This window comes from Zootermopsis nevadensis, unplaced genomic scaffold, assembly GCF_977971745.1.
Source record: "Zootermopsis nevadensis isolate Lab colony 2312 unplaced genomic scaffold, Znev_1.0 Znev_ptg000008l, whole genome shotgun sequence".
In the NCBI taxonomy this organism is placed as follows: Eukaryota; Metazoa; Arthropoda; class Insecta; order Blattodea; family Termopsidae; genus Zootermopsis; species Zootermopsis nevadensis.
Genome location: NW_028259140.1, coordinates 2,882,732 through 2,906,405, shown reverse-complemented (window position 1 = coordinate 2,906,405; position 23,674 = coordinate 2,882,732). Strand labels below are relative to the sequence as shown.

At 38.8% G+C, this 23,674-nt stretch overlaps 1 protein-coding gene across 5 annotated transcripts in view; it reads left to right on the top strand.

Moving 5' to 3' along the window:
* LOC110838091 (uncharacterized) overlaps positions 1-23,485 on the top strand; it is a 32,010-nt gene extending 8,525 nt beyond the window's left edge. The window contains exons 2-15 of one of the 5 annotated variants that reach the window (XR_002545957.2): positions 3,504-4,268; positions 5,869-5,972; positions 6,408-6,455; positions 11,131-11,229; positions 15,393-15,491; positions 17,224-17,427; positions 18,146-18,343; positions 18,505-18,603; positions 19,002-19,100; positions 19,271-19,369; positions 20,152-20,361; positions 20,924-21,164; positions 21,250-21,439; positions 22,927-23,485. Coding sequence is in view for 4 of the 5 variants with exons in the window: in XM_022080937.2 (XP_021936629.2) it covers positions 4,139-4,268; positions 5,869-5,972; positions 6,408-6,455; positions 11,131-11,229; positions 15,393-15,491; positions 17,224-17,427; positions 18,146-18,343; positions 18,505-18,603; positions 19,002-19,100; positions 19,271-19,369; positions 20,152-20,361; positions 20,924-21,164; positions 21,250-21,378; positions 22,927-23,009 (1,842 nt within the window). In the remaining variant the exon portion in view is untranslated. The remainder of the gene's footprint in view (positions 1-3,503; positions 4,269-5,868; positions 5,973-6,407; positions 6,456-11,130; positions 11,230-15,392; positions 15,492-17,223; positions 17,428-18,145; positions 18,344-18,504; positions 18,604-19,001; positions 19,101-19,270; positions 19,370-20,151; positions 20,362-20,923; positions 21,165-21,249; positions 21,440-22,926) is intronic. The other 4 variants (XM_022080939.2, XM_022080937.2, XM_022080938.2 and 1 more) reach the window with 4 other exon arrangements.
* The last annotated feature ends 189 nt before the right edge of the window (positions 23,486-23,674 follow it).

Genomic DNA, 23,674 nt, shown 5'->3' with positions numbered 1-23,674 from the left:
TTCTATTTAACACTGTCCCCTCATGCCTTACCTCTGTAAGATAAAAGATTTAACGAGGTACAGTATGACAACAAAACATCAGTTTCGTTTATCTGCATTAGTTTTCTTTTGCTAACTACTCAGCTACTAGCTGAACAGAATTATGAAGTAATTAATTAATAATAATATTAAACGTGTTTTAATGTTTAATATTCATATTTATAAATGTTTAATCAAACAGTAAAATAAGTACAAATATTTTACTATTTACATATTATACGGTGTATTAAAATGGCTTTAAAACACGAAATGGAGAGATTTAAAGTAAGCAGATTACTCGCAGTGGAGTTTAAAGTTTATATAAGAAATTGAATAAATATATCCAAAAAGAGGTGCAGCTAATCGGAAACGAGAACAAAGGCAAGATCCAACATTGCATTAAAGTTGGCGAAATGGAAACACGAACGATAAGAACATTCCTTTGAGAGCGTCAAATTTAAAGACGTGGAATAAACGAACATTTGCGAACAGACGGATTGGATAGTAAGATTAAGTCGGGGGGGGGGGGGGCGGGGGGGTATAAGAACGAGAGTATTAAAACAGTGAACTATAATACAACAAAACGCTGGAGGATAATAAAGAAGAATGGAGACGGCTATGTAAGAAGACGTCCATCCTATTTGGTTCGTTACTATTATTAACTCCGAAGAGCAGTTCTTTTGTTACCGCGTTCACAAGAGACCGCCACTGGTCCATATACTGAGCCACATGAATCCAATCCACAACCCCCACCATATTTCTTTCAGGTCAATTTTGATTTCATCCTCCCATCGACGCCTAGGTTATGAGGATTAACAGAAAAGAGAAGACATCTTTCTGAAACTTCGATGTTTTGCCAAAGTGAAGGCTTGAAGAAACAGTATTACGTAGAAGCTAAGATGTCGGACAGGAGATATGAAGATACTAGTAAGGAGACACGTCGATTAACGTAGACCCCAACAGTAAAGTAATAATGACGTAGAAACAGAACAGAAAGATACACGTAAGAATGAGGTACAAATAATTTTTAAACTGATTTAAAAAAAAAAAATGTTCCGTAAGACTTGAGGTTCTCACAGCGGTGAGTATGAAGATATCCGTCTTCTGGGTTATTGCGCTGTGTAGTCTGGTCGATGTTAACCAACGTTTCAGAGGTCATACTGCCTCCGGAGGAGACGGATATCTTCAAAAAATGTTCCATCTGAACAACAAGATCACTTACTTACACCCACGGGCCAACAAATCGCATTACTGAAATACGATTTCCAACGAAACCAAACCAAGAAAAGTCAAAATACAATAAATATGTTGACGTGATAAAAATCTAAATATCCATAAACAACATAAAAACAGAGCTGACGTTCATTATGGAATGAATTATAAAAACTCTTATTATTATTCAGATCTGAAACCATTTTGTCGACAGGTCTACTTTCAAGAGCCTTAAGATCAGTGCATCTAAAACTATAATTTCGATGGTTATTTTTTATATCTGTGAAACGTGGCCTCTTGCGTTGAATCAAAAGCAAACATTGCAAGTGTCTGACAACAAAGTTCATTAATTCAGTGAGAAATTTACATTACGTGCCAAGAACGTGACACACAGATGGCATTGCTGTCTCGGTGCATAAAAATTAATTGCAAAGAACGTGACGTATTTATCAAAATCTATCATTTCAAATATTTGTTTTACTTTCGTGTTTCGGGTGTGGAATTTGATGCCTGGAGTTGATTAGAACGCGTGTCCCTGAAGATGCATACTGACAGCGGTACGAGGATGCAGGACCAATTCACTATCGGCGATTGAATGTGAAAGTTGAGGGGTAAATTGCGCTACACCAGAGCAGGCGGACTGTGTAATGTGTCTTTCAGGGCACTGAACGGTAAACCGAGAAAAACTTTGCAAATTCTCTTTATCGGCATTACAGTCATCATATGACAGGAACACAATCACAGGACATGTTAAAGAGAATATACCTATTACCTAACGTCCATGGCAACGTAAATGACGAACAGAAAAACCATATCTGCTTTAATGACACTACTGTAACTCGGTCTCATGCGCTGTAATGCTGAGGTCACATGTTCGAATCTACACCAAGCTTATTGAAAACCGTAAAATGCAGAACTCGAATCCGATGCTTCGATGTGTAGCACGCAGACACGCGTGAGTTCTACAGTCCCAATGCGTGTACTGCGTGTTACGGGTCTATTGATTTCCGTGCAACCAACCGCCTACCCCTTCCATCCCCAACACTTCCCTAACGACCGTCACTCAAGTTTTCTGACAACATAACCACATTATTTACTTGGTCACTACGTCTCTACTTTCACGGTAAATATAAGTCTTATCTAGCATAAGAAATATGCATCCCATTAAAAATAAAAAAAACACAGCACGCAAGTAGGGGAGATTTAAAATAGAATTAGGTTATTGATAAAACCTGGGCAAATGCATCTACCTTACAATATGAAACATTCTAAAGGCGATTTTCTAAGTCCATGCTGTGTCATAAACGTCTGTGTATTCACTACAGGATTAAATCTGTGACAAAAATAGATTCTCTGAAAGTTTTACATCACTGCGTGGGCTCATTTATTTAGAGCCTCTCTGCTTCGTCATTTTATATTCTAAAAGCATTCGCTTCATTTCGGTTGATTGCACGTAGGAACTCTCATTCCATGAATATGTCCCTACAGATACCACATGTAAAGCTGCAGTGTTCCCAAGAAAGTAATTTAAGATATTTGCAGAACCTCCAAAGTTTTACTGTATCTGTGTACAGCGTTACAGAAGTTTAGAATAGGCCGAGAGGCCTTTGGACATTTACCAGATTTTGTTGGACTGCATAACTTAGTTTACTTATGTGGTGGTTGCATCACATACAGAAATATCCATATGATAATGAAACGTAACAACCTAATTACAATTGGACCTAAGAAAACTGAATTAGTTCTAACGAGACTAACTTTTACTCAGGGGATACAGTTTTGGAATCACAATCGGTTCTCCGCAATTAACATTAGTTTCATTTAAATACATACAACCATTCATTCTTACGATTTTTTTGAATTCGTCGTTTTTGCAACACCCGGTATATGCAGTGGACTTGAAGAGACTAGTACGATCCTCTTCTTAATTATTTCTAATTACCCAAGCTCTTTGTTACCGGCACGGATAATATCATATTGTACAGGTTCTATACGAATATCAAAATAAAGACACATGCATCCACGTGTTGATACAACTTAACCTTCCCTACTTCCAAATGCCAGAACGTAAAGTAAAGTATGATTTACTGGTGCGAACCTGTTGTCGACTTTTTGTTAGCACACTTCTGGAAATATGCTTTTATGTAAGTGTCCCACGTCATCATCTTACGAATCGTTCGGCTAAGAATGAAACAGTGTAATGTTAGCTCAACTACGCCATGTTCTAGGCCCCCAAACCTTTATCAATCACTTGTTTGTTTTTTTTCCCGCAGACGATATCATCAGAGGATGATTTTGATCCTGATACAACTATTTCGAAGTGGAGTTACCCACGGAATCAGTCGGTGTGCTCACACATTGTAGTACCAAGTGGAAACCGGAAGTAACAGACGAATACACAGGCGCATAATCACCCGATATCACCGGAAATAGTGGGGACCTCCATATTTTCACTCAATCAAGCGATGTAAGGAAGCAAGTGTGTTTGATGTTGACAGAATTTGTTAGTTTGTAAACTTCATTAGTGTCCAGCAAAAACGAGGGCTCTGAAAGGGTGTCGTTACTTATTTTTAAATATCAAAATACAGTACTTTAATTCAGACATGAAGAATCAAGAGATATCATAAAATTAGAAAACAAACATCAAATTCTAATGATACAGAAACCTCAAGTTCACACGTCATTAGTGAATCTTAAAGTGTTAAGATTTTAAACAGTATAATCACATAGTGTAGCAATGGTGACGAAGTTTCAAGCTTTAATAATAAAGTGTTTAGATGGGAAGTGGACATTTAATCTCAATAACTTTAGAAATAAATGTGACAATCATTTGTGGAAATCTACTACTATACACTAATTATCGAGAAAAATTCGAAGAAGCTGACTGTGGTCCTGAGATGAAGAAAACATGACAGATGACCTCGACTCTGATCTGGAATTTTCCTCACGGTCGAAGGACAAAAATTCATCAGTGACGATGCTGTCACGAACTGACATAACAGTTGAAGACGATGCCCTAAATCACAGGAGCTCTAGAGGTAAGATACAAGAAACATAAATTTAATCTAACAAGTGTCAGAGAGATTAAGTATATTCGTGCCTACGAAGAGTCACGCAACGAAAAGATAAATGTGGCTTTTATTGTAGACATTAGATTGCAATTACATAATAAGGTTATAAATACAGGATATTATATATATAGTGCCCCTTACCCTGTTGTAGATAATATTGGACCCCCTTAAACAAAGTCTCTAAAGAGTAGCTCTGTTGAAAAAACTTATCCTTTCATCACCAACAGAAATAAAACAAAAATACCTGGAATATAATTTTCATTAAATTAATTATTCGGTTTTGTCAGTCTAATCACAATTATATTTAAAATTTACAAATAAGATAATTAAAATATCATTTTATGTTCCACATCGAATAATCGATTTACATTTGGATTATTCGATGTGGAACATAAAATGATATTTTAATTATCTTATTTGTAAGTTTTAAATATAATTGTGATTAGACGGACAAAACCGAATAATTAATTTAATATTTGATTCACAATATGACGCAATTACACTATCTTATAATTTTCATTTTTCACGCCATCTACTTCAGAACACAATTTAAATTATAAGAACTTCCTGGCACTTCCCCCAAGGTCTAATATTCTACCATTCATCTCGCCTCTCTTACCGAATAGCAGTCCAAGCTAGACGTAGGCGAAACATCTGGTACGAATAATAGCCATTAGACAGCTACGTCTGTCCTATGCGCTACCATCACCGCTTAATCGATAGTATGCGTTTGCTGACGCACCATTTCTGTCAAGTTTCATTATAGAACAGCGCCTTCGTCGTTCCAATTCCGTCTCTGTACACAAAACCGGGGTGTAGTTTTAGTTACAACAATTTTCCGTGGAGAAAATTACAGCTCTTAACTCGAGGCTGTAATATCGATAATTGTATGAAAATGACTGTTTCAAAACTGCAGGCTTAACGAAAAAAGAGTTTGTAAATTGGTACTATTTTTAATAACACAGAACAAACATGAAAACAAGAGACGCAACCAGATCATATGTTAGATCAGCTGACAACGTAATGCAAAGCAGATAAGTATCTGAGTACTTTATTAAGTTTTAATACACACATAACGTGTTACTTATTTTTATATATATATATATGATGTAAAATGTTACTTCCTACATCCTATTATAATCAATTCTCAATAGGTTTTACTTATATCCTACATAAACCGTGAAGAAGGATATAGTTCAAAACCATGTGAACATAAAATGGGTTTGTGTTTTAAAAATATTAATGTGTAATTCGCGTTTCATTTAAACCACCGGTGTTTTCAAACTCCACCTCCCCCGCTCTTTCGCCAAAACACTGATGAATCTAATTAAAAAAAGTAAACCAGAATTACGAGACATTAGAAACTTCCATCGCATTCAATGTCTGGTTTCAAATAATTTGAAAATATTCACAGAGCTTTTGAGATCGCTGTTACGCCGTGTAGTCGGGTAGAAACTAACTGATGTTACGGGTGTGCTTACCGCGTCCTTCATCAGGGCGATGAGTCAAAGATTCATCAAGAAATTTAGAAACGCTGTAGAAATGAGTATCAAACTTCTTATTTCAGCTCTCAAGAAAGAATTACAGTTGCATGAAGCTGTCATTAAAAATGACGCCGACGCTGTGAGACGCGTCCTGAAGGAACCACTGGACATCAATTCTCGCAACAATGTGAGTAGCTTAAACACAAATCAGGAATTAGTTATATTCCTATAATTCTTACACCAACATTACGTTAGACATTGTACATTTTCTGAGGTATAATATGCCTACACGACGTTTTGGAATTTGGCTCTAATCACGTTAATGGCTCTTACACTAACATAATTTTTATTTCATATCTTTAGATTAGTGGTCAGACAATGTTACAGTTAAATAGCAAGTAACTCTAATAATTAAATTTATAATTTCTTTGTTTCCTTCCTCTATACAAAGATTTTCAAGAAATCCAATTCCCAATTACAATTTTAAACACGCCCAAAAATTAAATATTTGATAGGTCAATGCCCATATTATATAAACAAATATAATTTGGTACATACAGGGACGAGAGTAATACATGTTTGTTACATTTGTAAATGGGTTTTTTTTTTCTCCTGTTTCCAGGCTAGAAAATGGAGTTCAGAGGAATGGTCTATCGTGAGATCCATTTGGGTAGCTATTTTTTTTTTCTATACAGAGCACCAGATTCAATTAATTACACACAGCGATGTGTTTGCACATCGCATTAATCAGAGAACATTTCTTTCACAGCACCTAAACTGTATCACATAATTGAATTATATTTTGTGAGTATCATTCAATACTAAAATTGAAGCATCTCGAATGGAAAATAACACATTTATGAAAACTGTATTTGAATATTCGTGTGTAAATAACACAAAACCAAAATTGGTAATACCACGGCAGATAAAAATTAGGTTACAACCAACCAAGCCAATACGCCTATTTAAAAGCAGGCGAAATTAAAATATGTGACGCTTGAGGCCTATGTATCTAGGCGTTTTAAGTGTGATTTCTGTAAAACATGAGGGAGATTTCGTCTGTTCAATCGTACGTCTGTTTCAAAGCAAGATAACTGTTGGGACACAAAGCCGAGGTCAAATTCGTAACTGTTCTTTCCGGGGGCAACAAATATCAGGCCGGGCCTCTGTTCGTCCAATCATGTCTTTCAGTTCTCACATTTCGTCCACTGCCAACTTGATACAAGACCTTTACAGACCTCTGGATACATAGGCCCTGAAGATGGCAACTACAATAACTGTCGAAACGTTAAACATAAAGACAAGAATAAATTCGTAAAATGAAATTTGTGCTTCAGAGGGTTAATTCGAGTAGATACATCAGCTGTAAGGGTATTAATTGCCTCCTCACTGAGTTATTTTGCTGCGTATACCCGTTCTAATAACATCTCACTCTTCTTATTTGACAAGAAGTATTTCATTACGAAAATTACTGTCGCTAACTGCAGTGGACATATTTTTCAAACGCTTTCACAAACACACACTTTGCATCCGCCAAGCATACAGAGTGATACAAAAGTCAGAACACACTGACCATTTAAGAAGGCAACGTTTTATCATCAAGGAAAAGAGAATTTATGTATGTGTTTGTAAATATATCTGTAAGATCAGACATGAAACATAATCAAATTAAATCCAAAGAACAAAGTTATTTGCGTCTTCATTTAAAGTTTCTCGTGACTTTTCACCAACTGCGAACTAGTGACAGATCAAAAGTACAGTAGAGATTTTACACTGCCAAGCTTAATATTTATCTTTTGATTCATTAAAAATATAAGTCACATTGACAAATGTTTCAGATCTCAAAAAGAAAAACTGTTACTCAACGTCCTAAACTATCCCTGTCTACAACGAACAGCTTTGAGAAATTCGATCTAATTTAATTAGAGATTCGTGTAAAGTTGAAAATACCGTGGAGTGGTATAAAGAAATTTGCCTTAAGATTCCGAAAACCCCTACTAAATTAAAGTAAAGTAAGTATTTTATTACGGAATTCGCAAATTTACGTCTCACGAAGCCTCTACACTGTTCACTGCTATTATATTCTTTAGACACAACGCACACGTTTTTATGACAATATACACGTACTAAGTTTGCTTTTAAAAATTCCTATACACATATCGCTTTTTCACAAGTCATGTCAGCGCATGAGGTAAACATATATTTTAAAACAGAAGCAATCAAGATAAATATATAAATATTAAAGCACTTTTGTGCCATATTCTTAAACACAATGCACACATTATATAAGTTACTAAGTATAGTAATTATTATCTAGTTATAAGCTACTTATGGTTAAGTGAGAGATCTCTCATTGTCCCACAAAGACCACACACAAAGCTCATGAACATATGTTCCTTGAGACTCTGTACAATGTTAAAATTATCGAGTAATTCCGTCTTGTACTAATTAAAGGAGTAAGAGTATTAACTCACTGTTTTATCATTTGCCATTTTCTGACGCTGGATCAATTTATTAAGTTACGTTACTTAGAATAAGTACATGGGAATGTGGAAACGGGCGGCTGTAGCTTATTTTAAGACATTCTCCTTGTAGGGACAGCGAGAAAAATTAAGATTTCTGTCTTCTGGGTTATTGCGCTGTGTAGTCTGGTCGATGTTTACCAACGTTTCAGAGGTCATACTGCCTCCGTCATCAGGGCGATGAGTATGAAGATTTCTGTCTTCTGGGTTGTTGCGCTGTGTAGTCTGGTCGATGTTAACCAACGTTTCAGAGGTCATACTGCCTCCGTCATCAGGGCGATCGCCCTGATGACGGAGGCAGTATGACCTCTGAAACGTTGGTTAACATCGACCAGACTACACAGCGCAATAACCCAGAAGACAGAAATCTTCATATTCACCGCTGTGAGAACCTCAAGTCTTACAGAGAAAAATTAAATCAGAACGCGGAGTCCCAGCCAGGATTTGAACTCGGTATCTGTCACATCCACATATTTTGCGTGTTGACAGAATTAAAATTCCAACTACCAAAATGTAAAAAGTAAAGTTTGTCCCGCTACACGCCATATAGGCGTTTGGGGTGAGAGGAGGTATAGCTCCTCTCTTCCTTGACCTCGGCACTAGATGGGGGTGAGTGGTCAGCATCACGCCCCGGCCGGCTGTACCCCCGGGAAAGGACCCCGGTACCCATTGTAGAGGAGGCTGGGTGGGCCCCAAAGCCGGTCTGGACGCAGAGGCTAGAGGAAAAATCCTCTGCCCCCGTCGGGGATCGAACCCCGTAGCTAGTCACTATACTGACTGAGCTATCCCGGCTCATACTACCAAAATGTAGTAATTTTATAATATTTACACGATGGACAAAGTCTAAAAGAACAATTTAATCAAAGCCTGTAGTCTGCAAATCCAGAAAACAGCTTAAACAATCAAACTCAACCTATGTAAAAACGTACTGCTATGTTGTTATTCAAAATGGCATTACCTGTAGTATGGGAGAATATTTAGGATATTACACGGCATTTATAAAATGTTTCTAATAATAATAATAATAATAATATTTACAAATAAAACCACTGGGTCGTTGCTAAAACAAACAAGAGGCATAAATGAATTTAAATTAGTTTCGAGAACAATAAATAAATGTTTGTCTTTGAGGGTATATTTTCTGACGTAGGAGTTTTATTTTAAAAAGCGAAAAACGTGTTGCTTTAATGAACAGCTCGGAAATAATGGGGTAGCACATGAAACATAACGTCTAATATGTTAGACGCTGGAAGACGGAAGAAATAGCACTGGAATGATAAACAGTTACAGAGTAGGATCATGGGTTAAACCATGAAGAGAATAATAATGTTTAAAGGGGGAAACATATACAACAACACACACGACCAACAGAGACACATTCATCAAAAAGAAATTTTTAGGAATTGAGAGTAAAGCCTGCAGCCTAAAAGACTTAGGGTCTGATGCAACATGATACAGGCATGACCAAATTAATATGCAGTACACATGAACACATGGCATTGTCCTAGTTCCAAAAGGTTTATAACGAGATCTACAGATTACATGTTAACATTGCTCTGCTATTTCGCTATAAACATACGTAGTTACATTTGTTAAGCTTTTTTTTTTAAAGTAAACCTTTCGTTTTCATTCCGCATCAGAGCTAGTACCTGCCAATCGGCTAGGAGCATACAATGGCCAGTCGATATGTAAAACCCGATGTATGGGCAAGTTTAAAAATGGCTTCGTAAAAGTAAAATGGACTTAACCTTTCCTCATACCACGTCACGTGAACTGACTTGAACACAATCGAACAAATTTCTCCCAAACATAAATTCTACGGTAACCTACAACAAACTATTACTTGTAAAATAGTTAAGGATTCAGTCCGTACCGCGAAGAAAACACCACACTTTACCATTAAAAAGATCAACTGGTTAACGCTGTTTAAGGAAATAACTGCTGTTTACAGTGAGAATCGAGCGAAACACATAACCACGGTATTTTAGGTTGTGACATCGTATGATCTAATACCACAATCGATCAATTTTGAACTATGTTTCTCGGAGACAAGGGTAGCTATCCCCCCCCCCCCCCCACAATTCGATCTGCAGACTTCCGGAGAGATTTTAGACGAATTTCTCAAGGGGGCGCCTTGCTCAGCGATTCACAGCGAAACTCGCCACATTTTTAGAAGAGTAATATATCAAAATTTTCTCATGGTAATGCACGTTAATGAAGAAATATATTTTCCAACAGCGAGTCTAATAATTATTTCCACCAAAATAATGGTGTCGTCCATAAAACTGGACTGCAAAATTAATGGAAACGCTGGCGATGATTAGGAAGACGAATAGCGAGAGAAGTACATCTTCTATCCTTATATTTCTTCACAATGCTTTTCCTTATTCTCCTCTGTTTTCATTCTCTCTTCATCGTAACACAAACATGGAAATATTCACACCGATGAACAATATACAGCATCTGTCATTTATTAAACGAATCCGCCCTGACACAAAACACGATATGATTCAGAAGAAACTATGCCAGAATTATACAAAATTTCCATAGGAAAAAATATGCTTTCACTGTGAACCAAATAAAGGAAGGGTTGGGGGTTAGTATGATACTCTCAGCTCAAGGACAACTTAATACTATGGCCCAAAATAAAATTATTCCGTCCGTTGCATACCGAGTGTGCCAATGACGCGTGGTTTTTTTTTTATTTATTTATTTATTAGTATCTGCTGTGCCTTCCCGGTGCATAATGGCGTAATGGAGTGCAGACGCCTGACGTGGACAATCTAAGGTTATACTAAATTTTGTTTGTTTCTGCTGTTGCAGTATGGGCGTGCACCGATACACTGGGCTTCGTCTCGGGGTAACACGGACATCGTAGAAATGCTCATCGCCGCGAAATGCGACATCGAAGCAAAAGACAAGGTAAGTTCTACAACAGCGAAAAGACGCCCCTTATAAAATCGTTTTATTTTAATCGGTGAGAAAACAAACATACGAGATTTAACCTCGAAAATACACTTTCAGACCACAAAATGAAAAATGATATATGTGGTTCTCACGGTGTTTTCTGGGATGCCGTGTCATGTAATCTGACCGACGTTTTGGAGGTGCTTGCTGCCTCCTTCATCAGGACCGTCCTGGTGATGGAGCGGGTAAGCACTTCTGAAACGTCAGTCAATATCTGACTACAAGGCTCAACATCCTAGAAGACATCTAAACAATTAAGGTTGTGCATGGCAACGCCATTACCTTTCGCATCAGCGCCTTTAATGTTGCCAAAATATCCGTTTCCTATAATATTGAAAATAATCAATTTCATTTGCAGACCGTCACTGATATTAAACGACAATGATACGCTGTTTAATCACCCTGTACCAAACTTTAAATATCGATACCCATCTCGAAATATTCTTAATATAGACTTCTTAGTTATAATGTTGTGTGGACTTGAAGATACCAACATCTGAGACGAACATCCTGCCTCCATCTGCAGCCCTGAAGTTCAGTATGTTCATCCAAAACTATGGTATCCAGTTACAAGTTCTTAACGCGTTACAACCCAGAAGATCAACATAAATTTGTACTCGATAATTCGTAAACATGGATTTAAAGCTCTTTATTTGAAACTACGCTGTCCTTTCAACAACCAATTTCTGGTAATCAAATAAAACAGTATAACAGATAGATAAAATTTGCATTAGAAAGTTCAGTTCGTACTTCAGTAGTAATGAAGCGATTCGCAACAGACAGCGTGCAGTAACTGTGTGGCCTACTACGTAACAGAATGCACCTTCTAGACTCTTCTGAGTCTTCGTAGCACCAGAAAGTTGCCTTAGAACAAAAAGATTACAGCGACATGACTCATCCTACGCGTCTCTGCTAAGAGCGCCCATCGACCTCGACAGCCACGAAGAGGGAAAGGAAGACACATGCCATTTCTGTTCAATCAGAAACAAAAACTTTTAAAAATTCCCTCGTAAAATATTCAACTCCTTCTCAGTAAATTAAGTTGAAGCTTTTACTGTTGCTATAGCAACCCATTTTGGTACAAATTCCGCTTCGTGAGAGTGTACGACTACAAATTAACACAGAAAACGACTAGAAGTTGCAAATGGAATAATAAATACTTCGATTTGTTGCTCTGAGCGCATTACTGTAGTTACTTTCTGTCTCCCCTTCGCTTTTCAGGTCAGGAATAAATAATTACAACAAAATCTACAATCGCTATCTTAAAACACATTCTGCATAGATGCGACAATTATGTTTTAAAATAGCATAATCTGACACAGTACTTACATTTCGCTCATGAGCCGAGTCGAATGTTACACTGAACTCCAGCAGCGAAAACCTAAGGGTAACAATTACACAGTTATAAACAACAATCCGGTTTTGTCATAAAGCTTTAATTGGACAAAAACACATAGAATGAACGAAAATAATCATGATCTTCATTTTATAATTCTAATAGCATCAGTCGATATAACTCAAGTATAAAAACTTACATTTTAATAATTTCATAACAGAGTATTTAAATTAATAAAGTATCATATGATGTCACCAATCAAGGCAAAGCGCCTATAAATTAATTAATTACACGACATAACACCCTCACCCATTTTCTCCTCCTTGCGAACTCCATTCTACCACCTTCACTCAACACTTACCTGTGACGTCAGCACGTCCTGTGAGAAGCCAACGTGGAACACGCTCATCACCAACGCGATCTCGGCCACTTTTATGTTGTATTACACGTAAAGTTACTTTAATTTTTATTGGAATAAGCCTTGTTAGTTTACCGTTTATAATAAACTACAAAACAACAGAGTCTGACACATGTAATAAATTCACAACACAACTCGCGTCGAAGCTTCACGTCTTTCACTCTTGCACGGACAGACACGACTGACCACCTCACCCCACCTCCACGCGTTCGTGAAACTTCGGCTCATGATCGTTTATAGCAGGGTGTCCACCTCTCTTATTCCCTCGTCCAAAAAATAGTTTTCCCGTAAGACCCAGGGACCAAAAAACCCCTCCTGGCACAATTTTTAAAAAACTAACAGCCAGTTTTTTTTTCCATTTCCTTTAACGTCTATTCAAAATTTTCAAATTACCGTAGTACATGTTCAAACGTATATTTTATGTGCATAAATTACCGTAGAGTTACAAGTTACTTTAAAGTTGCTCCTACAACAACCTGTATCTGACACAATTACTACCTATAAAACTTACATTTCAGGGTAGATTTCAAAGTCAATAATATTATAGAACGCTGGCCTTGTAATCCTGGGGTCTCGGGTTCGATTCCCGGCGGTGCCCGAATTTATAACTTGTGTTGGGCAAGGCCGTGGTCTAGGCAACACGGAGTTTTCCTCCGGGAGCTTCCCCGGTTTCTCCGTGGCATCCCAACAATTACTCCATTCACACACACAGAAGAAGGCAATGGCAAACCACTTCTGGATCATCTGCCAAGAACGTATATGAACAGGTCCCAGTCCGAGAAAAGGATGGAAGGATCCTGTTCATATGGACCTGTCGTCAGACAGAACACTACTAATAATAATAATAATGTGCAGCTCTCGTACGTAAATCAGCAGACGAGATACGAATCAAGATTTTCTTTCAAAATCTTTCGCAGTAAAGAAAATAAATGAGCTTAAAGTAAGTGTTAACAAATTAACAAGTAATTTCAGGAGCCTAATTACAAGTGGTCACGGACCGGATATGGCCCGCCAGCCGCCTGTTGTACTACGATAGTCTAAAGCTATATATAAACCACAACGTTGTCAAAGGTACTTTTAATTCGATTTGTTGTTACTTTAAACGACAATAGGATATCGACAGTAATTACGTAAAGCAAATTAATTGTAAAATATTTCTTAATTTTAATATACGTCCCATTAGGTCCATAGTTTATCTTTCGACAGACAGAACGGCACCAAATATGTTAAAATATCCTGCGAGCTATCATTTTTTTCAGTGAAACTATACTTTAAGTCCATGAAACTGAAAACTTTATGACAACCTGTCATTCAACTAGTCAAGAAAATCTGTGCCCTTCGTGGTATTCGAAAGTTCATTTCTCTGTTCAAAAGAGACCGCTAGAAGTTAAATTCTGGCGAAAACTTTCAAACTTGTAAAAACTGTCGTGAACTTCAATAACTTTGCATTCTTAACCCCGGCGGCCCAGAACTAGATAAGAGGTTATGAATGCGAATACACAAGTCCTAGAAAATTGAAAACCCCTTTTGAAATCTGAAGTAAGAAGTGGGAAGTTTCTCGATAAATTACAATTATTTCTATCAGACCTAAAACTCACAGCTTACGTTACACAATTGAAGTGATCTTTTGAAAATCAGCCAAGCTACACCACCAACTGCTTGCTCTATTGTGCGTTACTAAAATTTATAAACACCTTGTACTTAACACTTCTAGTATTTCACTGCAAAATAATAATTAGCGTGACTCACGAACTTTCTACGTCTCCGCCCCTTTGACTCCAGCCACAAGATGCAGTAACTGGAGTTGACTAACCTGAAGGAGAAACAGATTATTCACAGCTAAGCACTTCGCTCGTTAGACCTACATTAACTTATGAAGACCTATAGTAAGATGAAGACGGCAGTGTTCTGGGATATAGTCTCGTAGAAATTTACCGACGTTTCGGACAATCCTGCTGCCTCTATCATCAGGGTGATTACTACAGCTATAAATATGGGTCACGATGGAAGGTGTTTATCGAACTAAATGCCAGTGTAAAAAGGGTTTCCCAAAGAAAGATTAACTTCAGACACAGTTAGTCATTTCAAAATTTTCGTAGAACTCCTTGGACTGGGGATCAGCTAGTCACAAGGTCTGTACAGGACATATAAAAATTCAGACAGCCATAGTTCAAGCGGGATTCGAACCCAAGATTTAATTTTCCGATGGACCAAAACCGTAGGTGTCAAAGAAAGCGTAACCCCTGTGAAAAGGAGGAGAAAATAGATAACAAGATTCGCGGGGGGGGGGGAAGGGGGGGGGGTTGAGGATGGATTCTGCACATCTGCATACAGCCTTTGACAAAGACGCTAATTTGTTCGCAGTACGGCATGAGACCCATTCTAATGGCGGCGTGGCATGGTCACAAGGACGCCGTACAGATGCTCATCAACTGCGGAGCCAACGTCCTTGCCGTAAACAAGGTAAGCAGTGAAGGAATTAATCATCTCGTTTATTAGGCGTAACTTAATTTCTCCAGAGAGGATAAAATATGCGATGAAGTTAACTGGATGAATCTGAAACTATTGAAACAGGCCATCGCGCAATCTGAACTCAAATTCTGAGATGGAAACCTTTAAAAGTATTAATTAACCCTGTTGTTGCAGAGCTCAAAGCTTCCAAGAAGCTAATATCAAAATTCGTCGTCCATCTCCCCAAGAAAGACCCCTTTGAAAATATTATTTGTTGGTACAATTACGTAATTAGGTAGCGACATTCCGTCAGTATGTTTTTCTACCAAAACCTCTCGACTGATTTCGATTAAATATCGTGATAAAGGTCTACAGGCAATGTTATCGAAACAGCATAACTGTACTGCATTCTAATGTATAAACTGATACTAATTTCAACCAAAATTGGTACAAAATTGGCATTATCAATAATACAGATTAAGAGAGTAAATCTTATTTTTTCTTAAATTGTCAACAGTCACAGCTTGCCAAAACATTAGAAAATTAAAACTTTCAAACAAGAAGGTCTTCCAAATAATATTTAAAATTTCAGTCCGTACCGCAAAGAAAACACTACACTTCATCATTACAAAGATAAAATTATTAACACTGTTTAAAGAAATAATCCCTGCTTATAATGAGAATCATACGAAATCCACGGGAAAAATACAGAGTCGCTGATTGTTAAGACAGGTGGTAAGTGTACTTACCACCGGGCTTTAAAAGATTTAAACGTAAGAGAATATGAGAGATTGTATTTGCATGCGATGCCTTGCGGTGTGTGAAAATCTATATTTACCTTCTTTTACAGAGCTGTTTGCTTCAAATCGAAACAAAATCAAACTCTTTGAAGGTGCTGTTGAGAATCAGGATAAAAGTTGTAGGCTATTAGTCAAGCGAAATCACGACTGCCCTAAAACATTTTAACAAACTCGAAGGTGCCTTAAATATCGTCTAAAATCCATTTGGAAATATTTATGAAATTCTCCGATTATTTCAAGGTCTACATTCTGGTGGACTTCGAGGTTCGGAAGGAAGCCTGTTCCTTAGAAAAACTCTTTCAGTGAGAACGGCGTGCATCTCTGTCCGTTCATTAATTCAATTACGTACATAAATGTAACTGACCGATTTTCATAAACTTTGCTATGAACACCATTCCATTGGAGATCCCACCATCTAAGCACGTCATGTCATAAAAAATACATACTAATGAATTTAAGACAGAATTTGAACTCTCTGGCGGATGGATCTTCACTCAACGCATGTGACTGTGGACTTCAATATATTTAGCGCGTTTATCTGTTGACAGAAGACAATAAAATGTCGTTATGAAAAATCTATAGTCTTCTTTATCCAGCTCGTACAGGCAGAGTGCTTCACGGAGCATTGCGCATCGCGTGGGGCTTGTTGCCCTGCCAACGAGCACCCAGCTGAAAAGGGCCCCAGGAAACAACCGTATACAGTGACCAGATTAATTAATAAATTGCCGCAGAGGCCATCTTTATGTCTCGAACGGCGCTAGTCGGTTGCGTTTCTAACTGTAACATACAGGCAGGAAGATTCTGGATGCTGCAAGGAAACGTAAGATGTACAGAGAAAAATAGGTTTTTTTTAATACGTCACAGTCTCTGAGTACAGGGATGTATATTCCCCAGATGTACTCTACTTCTAAAGGCCTACTGTAACCTTGCTGCTTGTCTTGCAGAAACACCACACGCTCTTGATGTGCGGGTCCCGTAACAACCGTTTGGATGTCGTGGATTTCCTACTGGACACGCTGGAAGACATCAAGGTTGATGCTGTGGACCTGGAGCAGCAAACGGCCCTCTATCACGCAGCGCTGGGGGGTCACGTCGGGATTGTACGACGTCTCGTGGAAGCGGGGGCAAAGACGGAATCGAGAAACAAGGTGATGTCAGTGCAGTGTTCGTAGTTACTGGAACCGCTCGCGTGTTTTCCAGAATCTACACGTGAAATACGTAATAATTTAACTTGGTGAGGTTTCGGGGCTCTCTTGACGCCGAGCACAAAATTTGACTTCCTTTATATAAGTGCAAAACTTGGTTTGTCTCACTGAAGGAAATAAGAAACTTCAGTCTTCGTATCTTTCTTCCATCGTACTTAGTCTCCAAGTTACAGAAATCAAGGTCATCGGGACTTGAACCCAGGACACGTTTTCGGATGTTTTAGCCTTTGTTCTTTGCTCTGCTCTTCCTTTGTGCCTAGTTTCCGAACTGAAGAAACCATCCTCGCTAGGACTCGAACTCAAGATAGATTTTTGGAGGTTTGTAGCCTTTGTTCCTGTCATGTTATTTTATCATGTTTAATTTCCCAGCTACAGAACCATCTTCACCGGGACTAGAACCTAGGATATTTTGTCGGCGTTTTTATTTTCTGAATTCTGCTTCTGGTTATAGGACATAAGCATGCCAAGTCTGGGCCAAATATGTTAATATTCTTTAGCTATATTCAAAAATACATACATTTTAGACTAGCTTCAGCTTCAAATTATGCGCATTACGTAAGATTATGACAATTATTCACTGAGCAGTCAGCAAATCGTTGTGTGGCTGAGGGCACTCATTCTGAAGCTAAGTTCAAAGACTCTTTCCCGTGTAATATTCCAGCTGGGAAGGACACCTTTGCACGCAGCATGTGAAAAGGGTCACGTGGAAGTGGTTGAGTTCCTGCTCCACAACGACGTTGACCTAGACGCACGTGACGAGGACGGGGACAGCCCTCTACACACAGCTGCAGAAAACCAGCAGACCCACGTCGTACAGCTTCTCCTGGAAAGCGGCAGCCAGCCAGACACGGAGAGTTCCGTAAGCCCTTCCGAATGTTTCACCCACCCCCCACCCCCAATCTGGTTTTACGGTCAACAGTGAAAGTTGTATGACGAATACGATTTCAATCCCGTATCAGCCCAGAGTAACACCTGGGCTAAGAAGTACAAATCAAACTCACATTTGTTTCCTTTCTTCAGAAAGGATTCACGCCTCTGCACGTGGCTAGCAGTAAGGGCTGCAGAGGTATCATTGAAGCTCTTGTACAGCACGGAGCCTCCGTCAACCACCAAAGCAAAGTAAGTATCATCGTATGTAAATAAATGACACGATCGATGTTCTAATATGGACCACAAGACATGCGAATTTATTCTGTCAAAAAGCAGTAAATTTTAGATTTCAGGCTCTGACGGCGGGGAGTATAAATTGGCTGTCTTCTGGCTTGTTGGTCTTAAGTTGCCCGATCACTTTTACGGCGAACTACAATCCCACTCAGAGAAAGAAATATTGTCCGCATTGTTCTTTGCGATATACCAAGACCTGATCCAAGGAAACCTACTGAAAGTCTTCATGTAAATCTACAAAGTCCACCGTCAACACTCGCAATAATTATTCTTCGACAAAGAACGGAGAAATTCTGCTTAGGATTTGTCCTGTGTGCACGTCAGTGGATTCCTCCGTGGTCCCTGTGTTTCAGAACGGGAACACACCTCTTCACGTGGCGTGCCAAGCGAACGAGACTCAATCAGCTGAGCTCCTCATTTCAAAAGGGGCAGACCTCAACGCGCTCAATGTGGTAAGAATTTCCGCCATGTTACTTAATCTGTAACGGTCACGACATAATCAGGGATCAGATTAGAAGTACATCTATAATATTGTCTTACATAATCGTAACTTATGAGCTGACATTAAACCCATTAATCAATCTCATCTGCTGAGTTTGAAACTGAGCTGTTTCGTCCCTAGAGACTTCAGTCGCCAATTCACATCGCAGCTGAGCAGGGCTACACCGACATCTGCAAGCTGCTACTGGCTGCTGGAGCCAACATCAACCAGAAAGAGCAGGTAAGCACCGGCCACGGCGATCAAAATGCCGGCGAACCCAGCTCTTGCACATGACTGTACTCACATCTCGTACTTCGGTAAGATTTTAAAATGAGATTGTGAGATGCACTTCGGCGCGTTCGCAATGAGCTTTAAAATGTTCCTGTAGAACCTGTGAACGTATTTTCATTAAAATTTTACAGTGGAAAATTTTGTTAAAATCTGTCGACACGTCCCAGTACTTTGTTAATGACTGTACTTGGACAACAGAGGGACCTTCACGTAAAAACTAACACCCGTCTCTGCGCGCGCAAGTGACCTTCGAAAATTATTGTCGGAATCTCCAGTTATGTGGGGAAAATCTGGGGAATCCCCATGCTGACGTCATCAACTAACCAGACAGACAACAGACATCCCGCCCACCATACAACTCTGACGTCACCGGTGCTACTTCCGAATATTTGACTGCTTTATGCGAATACCACACAATACCCGTACTTTCTGTTCGCTGTAGTGCCGGCCTTGCATTGCCAATGTTGTCCTCAAAAGGCATGTGAAATTTATCAACACACAAAAAACGTACCTGCTTCTGTAACTTCCCCTTATTTCTTCCATAGCTGTCTCCCCCCTTTTCAAAAAAAAAAAATTCCGCTCCTACTAATAATGCCAAAATCGACAACTTCACTCCGTGAGAAACACAAATCTCGTAAAGTGGTTTACCACGGCCTCAAATTCATTTCTTTTCGAACATTTTGAATCCAGAATAGTTTGGGCCTAACTATATTCTTCTTCTTCTTCTTCAGGGTGGGAAGACTCCCTTGTACATCGCGGCCCGGGGTAGTTTTACCGCAATAGTTGACATGATCATCAAGACCGCTCGGTTAGACTACCCTGCACCTGTACGTAGTGGGCAAGACGAGGGCGTGGTCATCACCGCTGCATGCCGGATACCAGCACACCCCAACACCACCCAACACTACCAACACTACCAACACACCCCAGGATCACGTGTGGTTATTACCTGTTTCGTGTGACTGAATGTGATATCGCTTCATCCCAACACGGTTTCCGTTTTACGCTTCCTTTACTCCGTTTCTGTTAGTTCAAAACGGCCATTGAAATTCAAAGGCGAATTATTTATTTCGCTTTCCCATGCATTGTCCTTCTACAATTCTTTTACCTGTTTCGTACTTTTATCTCTTTAAGAAGTACGTCTGAAATCCGCCTAATAATAGCAGCACTTGTAAAAATACAACACTGCCATCTACAGTCATTACCGAGAACTTGGTCGGTCATGCATAACACACAAAGACAGCTTACCAACTACTAGTCTGACAATAGTCTCACACTAAACAGTGACTATTTCCTTAAAAAGCATTAACCAGTCGATATTTGTAATGGTGAAGAGTTGTGTTTTCTTTGCGGTACGGACTGGGTTCTTAAATATTATTTAGACGAGCTTCGGCTTCATAATGTTAAGAGGTGTGAGAACTGTATCAATAAGTTCCGAACTTCAGTAACAAATGCTTCTATGTTATCGTGAACATTGAACTAATCGTACTGTGACGTTTGCAGGAAGACGAAGACGGGACAGAAAACAACCTGAATGTACTCAATACGGCACGTCGGAAATGGCGTCACAGTGAATCGCGTGGTTCAACATCAGGGACGACGCAACATGACGCAAATGAGCGCTTGAGGGAACTTCTGTTTCGGGTGGCCTACAAACAACTGGCAGATGGAGACTGGAAGAATCTTGCACACCACTGGGCCTTCACGGCAGAGCAGATCAGGGCTATAGAGCATCAGTACACAGGCAAGCCCATCTCAATTTGATAGCCAATAGTCTCGTAATATCTTGCTACATCTTCATTTTCAGTCACAAATGTTCTCCTCTACAGGTCCGTACAGTTACAAGGAACACGGTTTCCGGATGCTGCTAATCTGGGTACACGGCTTGGGGCCTGAAGTCAACCCTGTAAAAGAACTCTACGAAAGCCTGGCATCTATTGGCAAGAAAGGGGTTGCTGGTACGTGACTCAGCACTCGGTCTCATGTTATCAACAACCAACGTTTCTTCGGTCAAATGAGGTGACAAAAGGCAGTTCAACGGGGAGTGAAGAATGCCACATACACGAATTCTGGTCTACTCTTAACAATATTATTTCCTTGCGTTCTAACAATCTCGATTTTACTATTTCGTTTGTTTTATATGCCCTCGTTCTCGCCTAAGTAATGAACTTCAGTCCGCGAAAAACTTAAAATAACCCTACTTCGATTTCAATTTCGCTGCTTAAGTTTGTGCGTCAAACACCTTCAACTATGAACATGACGCTGTGCAGTTCCACTGACATCAATAAATGACACCATAGTAGTAACGATATTCGTCCAGTGTATCTCCCATCACCAATTTGAAATCACTCATGTCAATCATTTACAGCTTTAAACTAAAAATAGAAATGTTAACGTAGTTAAACAATAATCAACGTAATCGGTACTTACTAAAGCAATCGGCATGATGACCTTCATGGCTTACAGCACCATTCACTAAATATCTGAAGCAAACTGTTCTGCCCTAGCTACAGGAGACACGACACGCAAATTTATAATCACAACTAAATAAGGTGTCACAAAACACACGTTTTTGAAAACAATGGCACGTGCACTCAGTTCTAAAATAACTATAACTCAATAATGCGACTAGTATGTTAGAAGGCAACTTTAAAATGAATCACAACTTACACATTCACCGTTAATGTCGCCACATGGCAGTCATTTCACACACACCTGTCCGAATTGTCCTATGAGACGGTCTTCTCATTGCAAAAGTCAGGGTGAACAACCCAAGCGAACATAAAGTAAAATTTAAAATCGAAGCGTCATTTACGTCACTCCTTGATCATAAGTCAATTGTTATCCTGCATCATACAAAATATATGAGAGTTTTTGAACGAGGTTAATTGATGGATTTAATAAAGATAAAAACATCTGAAACAAACTGTAACAATTAACTTCAGCAAAGTCCTCATTAAAATACAATTGTACCTTGTCACTAACGTTCACAAAAAGGTTATGGTTCATAAAAATTGTAAATATTGGAAGACATACCTCCTTTGATTAAGGTTGTATACTGTTCTGATCCCAGAACTAAAATCTTAAAAGCAGTCTTTTCAAAAAAAATGTACTACTCAGAATGAAAGTACTGAAAAAAAGTTCACCTTTGCTCTGTTTGTGAAGTCTACATGCTGTAGTATTTATCTAGGAAAACCAAGGTGGAATATAATTCTCCAAGGGAAAATTCTCTCCTTCGCAGAGCACAAACTTGGTCTCCAGCTTCTCACTGCATAGGAGGCCAGCATCCAACATTTTCAGGGCAGATAATTGTTAAACCACAAGCTTCTCTCTCTTTATACCTCATGCCACATGGCTTAGAACCAGAATGTATTTTTATTTTTACACTTAATGCCTCTACAACCCAGATTTTCATTTTTCAAATTAATTCTGACAATCAATACATTACCAAAGAACCCAACATACCGACTTCAGGAACACTTTTCAGCTGTCTCTTTCCATTCCAGATGCACTGCGGAAGAAACTGGATGAAGAAAATCAAGGAAAGTACAAGGGGAAAAGACGATGCAATGCTTGCAGTATCACTTAGCCCCATCCACACACCCTTGCCGCCGGACTTCACCTCGTACTGAATTACCAAATCTAACTTGAGAAGTGCAAAGGGTGCACCTCACAGCTCATTCTTGGATGGAACTGCATTGCGCTCGGTCCACAGAAATGTGCTCCGTGTACTCGAGCACAAATTTATAATGCGTGTATTTCTATGTCCAGTCTTACTGTCCATTGAACATATCAATAATTACATTATGCCAGAAAATAGAAATTCTTTCATTCCAGCACAATGTATCACTTATATAAGATACATTTTATACTTCAATTATTTGTATAAAGCGTCTTATTTGAGATCACGCTTTTATGAAAGAGAGCCGTCTTCCTTAGCCAAATGTGTCGATGTTTGTACCACTTACTTGCAGGAAATATACAAATGGCGAAACAATAAAAATTCTTCTTGACGATACATACACTGAAAATAATAAAAAAATTCCAACAACTATAAAATGTAAACTTGATGTCTTTACTTCACAAAAAACCAGGTAGGTTACAAAACACAGAAAGCCCCAAAATATTGCCGAACTGCATCTGTCGGACACGGTGCAGGTAGTGACAAGCCGACACAAAACGTCCGATGACGACATCAGAATGGACAAATCTCTCATTTATCGCCAATATCAGTTCTTCACCTTACTTCTTTCT